Genomic DNA, 8887 nt, shown 5'->3' with positions numbered 1-8887 from the left:
CTGTGGAAGCATATTTTTTAATAAAATTAATATTTATATTATTGAATTGATATTATTTTCTTCATTAAATGAACATTAATTTATTAATTTATTCATTAATATTGGACTTTACATTTCAAAATATATTTTTATATTACATTATTTTTATTTTTATATTATTTGTTCTTTTACTCATATTGTATTATTTTGACATTAAAAAATATTAAATATGAATTTAATACAAAATATTCAAATAATATAATTATATTATATTAAATTGACATTCAAATATGTTGAAAATTTCAACAAGCATTTGAGTAGACCGATTTTAATATTAAAAAATAGAAAATCTTTTTTATTTTATATTTCTGTTACTACTTACGTGTCGGGATATTATATGTATATGTCTGCAGGTCGTATTATTTGCACGTTGCCATATTATACGAAGTATGTTTGTTACTTATGCGCTGATGTACTACGTATGTCTGGTTGCTCTATTTGTACGCGGTCATACCAAGTCAGTTACTACTCACTGGATACGTATGTATGTCTGGTTGTACTACTTACTTGGTATTTTGTTTCCACATTTGATGCATCCAGTTCGAAAGAAGCAATTTGACGAAAATACCCATTAATTGTCCTCATTAATTAATAAAATGTTTGTTAAAATGTTTTTTTTTAAGTGCATAAAGGTGAGATTGAAAGGTGACAACAACAGAGAAAGGAAAGTTGATAATTCTGAAATCGTAGTCGCGCTATCGAAAACAATACCTGGCATGATGCCGCCATATCCCGATTTCTTTCGTTTGTCTTCGAGGATAGCTCGATAGAATTTTCGTTTGGTGTTGGAAATCGAGAATCACACAGGCAAGGAATGCTTGGACAGATAAATCGTGTAGACGACAGATGTATCGCCGACTTTACTTGTTTGCATGCTCGTCAGCGAGAGATAATTATAGATTTTCACGAGATCGTTAGAACAGGAACGGTTCTATTTGCGAATTTTAACGAGAGTGCATATCTTTCGATATGCAAAGTAATTCAACAGTAGCACACACGACCTATTCCAGAGTCCGTTGATCCGGTATGCCGGTAAGGCCCAATATAAAATGTATTGACTCTTGATATATCATTCCCTATATTCCGTACGTTTACCGCAAGCAGCATCGCTGGAATCGATGTAGACCTCGAAATTGAAATATTTCAGTCTTGAGCGTAGAAGTATTATTCACGTGTGTTCAGATTTTTTAAAGGACGTTTCCGCGAATGTATTAGGTAGAGTATCGTAGCGAGTTGATATTCGAGACGTTGTGCTAATGTAATGCAACAATTGTCTATGATACGGGTGTGCATAAGCATGCATTCGCGTAGTTAACCTGTTTCTGGTTACAATTCCCCCCTCTCCCTTTTTTCTGCGAGAGCGACTTGGAATGACGATGGAAGAATGTAAAAGTGATATTCCTCCTTATACTACGTGTCTTTCTATTTTCGGTATCATTACGGTACATTGCCACGGTATCGTTTGCGTTTGTCGTTGTCTGGAAGCATTTTATATTACATCCGTCTTACGGCTCTGTTTACTTGGAATGGTGCTTGCGTTGTTACGTTCCTTATGATAATGATCAACTTTGCATTTTTTGCATGATATTACGTTTCATATACTCGTACTATATTATGTGTATATTATATTTTCTCGACATATATTTATATACTTCAATTTATACTAACTACTCTCATGTATTTTAAACGGACAGTTTTTTCTTTTATTCAGATACCTTTTATTCCTGTTTATATTTCCCATTTTCATCATATAATTTATAATTTATGTAGGTTATTTAATTAGAGAATTTTTTTTATGTAGATTTAGTAATCATTTCTCTCTCTTTCTCTCTATTATTATTATTATTATTATTATTATTATTATTATTATTACTATTATTAAAGATGCATGTCCTTTACTTTCTATTATTTTCTTAATTAAATATTCTAAATTTTGTTTCCTTGATATATTTAACATTGCTTGAATTCCTAATGAAATTAAAAGTAGATAATTGCGGCAAAATCCATTCTCGTTTATTTTTATACATAACATATATACATAACATCGTCAATTCAAGTAATTTAGTCGTAGCCTTAATGGATTCCGTAGTATAACACTGTTACAATTTTCAGCAAATTGTGTAAGTATATAATCTAGTTGAAAGAAAGAGATGCATGCATTACACAATTATTAACACATTAGGTAAACATTAATTTAGTCATTGCCATTGGTATTCGTCACCGTTTATATCGCAGTAAAGTATCGATCCAATGTTTGAATATATAGAGAATGACTGTTCAAATAAATAACCTGTCATATCATATATATTTTTAGACCGAATTGATAAAAGATAAAATCGTAGCGGGGCTGTGAAATGAAAATCGATATCGTTTGACGGTTTTACATGATATTATCTTTAGGAAATAACGGGATAACGCGGGATAAATTGCGTATTACTCTCAATATTCTGCAAATTAAATCAAAAGGAATTTGTAATAAATTTGTAATATAGCAATGATTACATATTGATGTACACTGTTCTTGTTTTTAGCCATTATCATTAATTATAGAAATGTAGAATCTTTGTAATATGCATGGGCGCGACTGCGACGCAAATGTTCTCGACGGTCATTATCGATTTAATAGCAGTGTTTTAAATTTTATGGCGTCATGTAATTGCAAGTTCCTAAGAAAAAACGAGATGAACGGTGACGGAAACGAGGGGGCATCGCGTAAAATTCTGGCGGATACGAATTCGAGTGAAGATTCTAAGCCAATTGATTCGTATTTTTAGTACCTCCGAGGTGGACCGTGGAACCTATCGACCAGAACGCGGTTGTAGGTCACGGCGTCTCCATCGCCTGTCAGGCCGAAGGATTCCCCATTCCGACTGTGACTTGGAAGCAATCTATCGGTAAGTCACGACTCCTTAAAGGTGGGATCTCGGAGATAACTCTCCTCTCTACCTCCGTTCCCAGCTACGTTACCGAGAGATGTATTACGTCTCCGACGTGGCGCGAGAAATGAGAACGCTCATTCGCACCTGATCTCTCTTAAGTATAAAACGGATATTCTTAATAGAAGAAGGCTCCCAATTTTTTAATAGAAACTGGAACAGTTAATTTTGTGACGTTTTATCTGTATTATAAATAATCCACAAATATAAATGAAATATTTACTTACATCACAAATCATTTTTTTAACGTATTCGAGAATGCATTTTTCAAAAATTTACATTGACATCGATTATTTATTTCAAACTAACTTTAAAGTGAGATATGACATAGATATTATTACATTTTCTAATAATCTCCTGTCGATTAAGCGAGAACTTTGTTCGCACGAACATTACGTAATTTTCATTTAAGTTACGACCGGCGAAGCGTCGACGGGAAAAAAAAGGACGCTTTGGAAACAGTAATCAATCACGAATTTCGCTGAATCGTCGGTCGTCTCCACGGACGGGTATCCAGTCCATAGTCAGAAATAAGTCTTATCTATAGATAAAAGTTCTATGGATAGAACTGTATAATTAATTTCGTCAATTCGCTGAGCGTGCAGATTTGATATGACGTACTTTCGCCAGAGACTTTTCTTCTATCCTCTCTATTTTTCCTCCTAAATTTCAACTTCGTTTTGGCGCGGAATGCATTCTTCGCTGTTTAGTCTGATTGTATTTTCGCGAGCCAAATCGTTCCTACGCCGGCGACAACAGTTTGCAAAAAAGCTCTTTGTGCGTCTTGGCTCGATAACTGCGCAGTTATACGTCGCAGTGATGAGATTGTTATCAAATTCCAGAATATTTTTATTAATTTTAATTAACCACAGCTGGAAAACTAGTACACATTTGTCCGTAAAATGTTTTCAGTGAGTTAGTTGTGTCGTATTATACATATCGTATTATACATACATAACGTTCCTACCGCATGTTATGCGTTACATTCTGATACATGTTAAGCGTTCTCGTTACTCAAATATTAATCCGTAAAAGTTCTCTCCATCGTCCGAATACGTATCTCAAAGTTGTTGCAAAAATAAAAGACGAGAATATCCCATGTGGATATTTGTGTTTTTCATCATTCACTATGTATCTCGGGAAAGATGTCGGGGAAGCATCGATCCGCCGCGCTGTCGAGCGATGCATGCCATGCAGACAGCAGTATCGAACATGAAAAAAGAAGCACTGTGTCGAGGAAAGACGTTCCAGTATGTCCTGTCACGATTCATATTAGATGCGAACAGCGTAGAACGTGGTTTTATCATGGTTTTATTAAACCTTGTGTAATATTGTAACTATCTGCCACTAGGTCGAGTGCGCAAACGCAATTTGCATCGGTCGAGAATGCCGCCGACGAGAGACGAGACTGCCGTAAGAGTTTCGAGACATAATTTCTCGGAAGACTCCTGCGAAAAGACTGATTACTCAAAAGAGGCGCTTTCAAAATGTTCGGTTTACCTTGCACGGGAGGAGCTCTCGCGAAGTAAATCTTTACCGTTTGAAGTTATGTGGGTGGTATATACTTTGATACATCTTTCGCTCGTTCGTTTATTTATGAAAAGATAGAATAAGCGAATAAGGAAAGGTCTACGAGAAAAGAGATTCCCAAGCATACGCTTCGTATACTCGTATTTAACCTCCGACGCGTTATGTTTTTAAATCATTTAGACATTCATGTATTCAAAAATGCGTTTATAAAACATCATTTAAAGAACTTTTTTCGCGTTATTTCTTGGCATTTAAATCGGTATACAACAGGATGTTTTGTAATAAGGCGTAAACAAGGTGATGCTTCATGCTGTGAGCTGGGAAATCATTTTTCCTCCGGTAAAACTTAATGTTATTTTTTTACAATTTATAAAGTTTGAAAATTAAATATTCTAGCAGTTGAGTATGCCTCCAAATCAAAACGCTGTTAAAGTAAAGTTTACCTGAAATTACGCGAAGAATAAGATTTTGTTATCTATCATGCGCATTCATGAAGATCTTTCCTCCTGAAATATCTGATTCCTTTCTTTCTTATTTTAGTTTCTGATGAGTCTAGAATATCTACCGATAAAATGTAAACACGTTGTATAGCGAGTTTTGTTGTACAATAACTAAGGATGCGTGAGAAATGAAAATTCCACAAATAAAACATAAACAAATAAAATATAAACTTCACAATTTTTATTTTATTTTTAATATGGTACGCACTAGAACAGAATAGAATAAAATGGAAAGAATAAAGAGAAGTCCCAGAAAATAAATATATCAGTAATGTCAACTTGAAATAAAAACGTTTATCATCATGGCAGACGGATGGCATCGTCCAATTAAAGCTGGAAAATAAAATACCAACAAATTTTAATTTATGCTCTTCCATGATTGCAAAAGTTTATCCTAGAATTGCGTAAAAGTAGTTATAACCAAGACTGGGGAAAATATGTCTTAAAGTATTTAAAATATGAAATACAAAATACTTTCAATTTTTCAATTTGAAAGTCAAAAAATGTTATATTTCAAATCGAAAGATTGAAAATATTTTGTATTTAGTAAATACTAAGATTGACAATATTTTGTATTTTGCATTTCAAATATTTTAAGATGTATTTTGTCCAGTCCTGATTGTTAGGACAGAATCCATAGACATTGCTCAAGATTCGAGATGGTCTTAAGCTAGTGCTCGAGATGTCATGAATCAATCAGAGAGCCGTATTAACGTCTTAAGACGATGCTTGAGATTGTCTTGAGATTAAGAACTATGGATTCCGGTCTAAGTGATAGTTATAAGAATTGATTAATCACAGTCGAATATTCTTTTCATATTCGACTGATTGATCAATTCTTATAATCACTTATAACTTATTTATTATTATTATGTAATTATATGTAGAATGGACTTTACAAAAAGCCCATAGAGCTCGTAAAACGTAGTATGGTAGTAATTTTCCGCGAACATGTCTATTATGCAGAAACGTAAAGATGTATCTTTGCACATTTAGGTGAAACTCCGGGTGACTACAGAGAGCTGGGATACGGCACGGAAGGCGCCGGGGTGGCCAGAAATGGATCCCTGGTGATCCCGCGGGTATCGCGGGATCACGCCGGATTCTATCTATGCCAGGCGAGCAACGGCATCGGGCCTGGCCTCAGCAAGCTCATTCGGTTAACGGTTCATGGTAAAATATTCACGAAACCTAGAGTTACCGTCGTCGTCTGGATCCTAGATCCAAGATAGTAGATCTGGGATTTAGTTTGGGTCGCGCTGGATCATGCGAAGTGATCGAAACTGGGTAGTTCTTTACCGCCGCCGCCGTGGATTAGGCGAAAAAGTGTCTGTCGTAAATTTTTTCGTAAATTTATTGTAGGATATCATCTGCAGACTGTATAAAAAATTCTTTCTCTCTCTCTCTCTTTCTCTTTAAAATTATCTTTGGAGATTTAATGGAGAGAGCAGCAGGAATTTAATTTGTTATTATATGATATTCATACGTAGGCGGCGATATGTAATGCAACAGTCATGAATTTAATAAATTTGTTAATTTGAATTTGCACACACACGGGCATGTCCGCCGGAAATTCAATAGCATTACTACAATATTCGTCACTGGATAATTGCTTCGCATCACTGCATGAATCCTCTCTGTGAGAGGTTACACACACGGCATGCACAAACACACGCGCTTATTCGGAATAGCATCATGCATCGATAATTGATCTTTTTTTTTCTGGCTATGAAATAAACGAGCATTCAACAAAGTACTGTAGATTGGCCGTGCGATTTCGACGCAAACAAAATTGAATCGCTCGTTTATAATTACAAAAAGGTACATTTGTGAGTTATAGCAAAAATTGATTTTATTGTCTTGTCTTGTGTTTGATGTTTATTGTGTGAGCCGTGAGTGCCGTGCAAAATTTTTCTGATGAAAAATTCTCACTTCTCGCTACAGCGGGTCCCCAGGTGACAGTAAGGACGAGACAGGAATCAGTGCGACGAGGGGAGAGCGTAATATTGCGCTGCGAGGCCGAGGGAGACGCGCCTCTTGATCTTAGTTGGCGTGTTCGTGACAGCAAGATCGATCCTAATTACGACGTTAGGTTCGTATTGGAATTAATTATGCGTCTTTCGCGTGAAAGCTCACAGGTTTGAAATGCGCATACCGTTTGACGGAAGTACCATTCTGACGTTACCTTATCATCGTGCACTACATTCACGAAACGTTCAAATCAAAAACAAATTAAATTCGTTATTCGTAGAATCCTCTTTAGATACGAAATCTGTTTGAATAACTGTACGTATTTAGAATTCTATTTTATACATTAAAACGGATAATATATATTGAAACTATACAACTACATTAAGCGGCAGCAGCTTATTTATAAATACAACAAATATATATGTATATATGTATATATTCTGTATTTAAAATGGATTTTACAAATTATTTCAACTTTTCACATGTTACAAGTCTATCTGTAATTGTTAGACTATTCTAAGTACCTATAATGTATTTTACATAACAAAACATACAAATTCCATTTTTAAACCATTATACGTACATATAAAGTAAAAAAATTTTATTGTCGCAGTAAACCATCGCCGCTATTGTATATTCGATGTGAAAATGACCAAACTTCGCTATTATAACCAATTATTTGATATTACCTCAAAACCTGTTTTGTTAATAACGAGGAAATTGTACCAAGCGAATTTGTTCGTAAAAGGATTCGTGGACTCGTTAATTTTCTGCTAAAGTAGTCTATCTCTGGGAAAATGTAGTTTATCGGTGTAACATCGCTATTTTGATGGCGGAATAAGAATTAATTTGTTATTACAATGAAATAATATCCGTAGATTCTGAAAAATTAATTTCATCTATTAAAAGTAATATCCTTGACTAACATCTCGCTGTAAAATATTTGACGAAATTCCTTACGTCAATAAACAAAGTAATCAACAGATTATCTCTCTTTATAATTAATCCACCTTAAATATAATTTAGCGTAATTCTTATAGAAATTTCTCTCTTAAACTCGAGCCTCTTAAACCCCTCTCTCTCACCGCGAGATCACCGCATATCGATTAATCGCATAACCGCTTTGCTCTCTGGTTTCAGATACGCGGTAGACAATACGGCGGACGCGTCAGGACGTGTCACCACCGAGCTGCGGATCATTCAGGCGAGCCACATGGACCGCGGCGACTACATCTGCGTCGCCGCGAATGCGTATGGTCGCGACAAGGCGATGATCCACTTGCTCGTGCAGGAGCCACCCGATTTCCCACGCAATCTGCACGTGGCCGAACAGGGCAGCCGGTCGATCCTACTGGCCTGGTCCTCGCCGGCGACCGATCGGGACGCGAGCCACGTCAGCTCGCCCATCACCAACTATATCGTGCAGTACAAGGAGGCGCAAGGTACAAATTATTTCTCCTTTCGTTTACCTTTTTCGGTGTATGGGCGCAAACCTCAATCACTATCGATCGAAAGCCGAGAGCAACTCGTTATAGATCGTTACGTTCCTGGCCGACGGCACATTGACTGCCACATCATGTATAAATCAAGTTTATTGTTAGAATAGAATTGTTTCTAAATTAAATAAAATGATAAAGTAGAATAGTTTCTATAAATTAAGTATAATTTTTAAATTGATATTTAAACTTTTCGTTTCATCAATTAGGATATTAATTATAATTTGGATAATTATAATTAAAAACCATATAGAAACAAATTAAAATTAGAAATTGGAAATAGATTGTCATAGTTTTGATGTAAAAGTTTTATGATTAATTATGATAAAAATAATAAAGATATTTCAAAATTGTATGACACAATTTCATTATAAAAACTCATGGTTGACTATATGATTAAAATAATGGGGGGGGG

General features: G+C 35.2%; 1 protein-coding gene across 1 annotated transcript in view; it reads left to right on the top strand.

Annotated features, from left to right (window-relative positions):
- Positions 1 to 8887, top strand: part of LOC108689885 (Down syndrome cell adhesion molecule-like protein Dscam2) — a 93370-nt gene that overhangs the window by 70536 nt on the left and 13947 nt on the right. The window contains exons 13-16 of the mRNA XM_018196840.1: positions 2814 to 2933; positions 6002 to 6178; positions 6950 to 7097; positions 8117 to 8418. Of these exons, the coding sequence (XP_018052329.1) occupies positions 2814 to 2933; positions 6002 to 6178; positions 6950 to 7097; positions 8117 to 8418 (747 nt within the window). The remainder of the gene's footprint in view (positions 1 to 2813; positions 2934 to 6001; positions 6179 to 6949; positions 7098 to 8116; positions 8419 to 8887) is intronic.

This window comes from Atta colombica, unplaced genomic scaffold (assembly GCF_001594045.1).
Source record: "Atta colombica isolate Treedump-2 unplaced genomic scaffold, Acol1.0 scaffold281, whole genome shotgun sequence".
NCBI classification, from domain to species: domain Eukaryota; kingdom Metazoa; phylum Arthropoda; class Insecta; order Hymenoptera; family Formicidae; genus Atta; species Atta colombica.
This window is presented reverse-complemented; position numbering and strand designations above follow the sequence as displayed.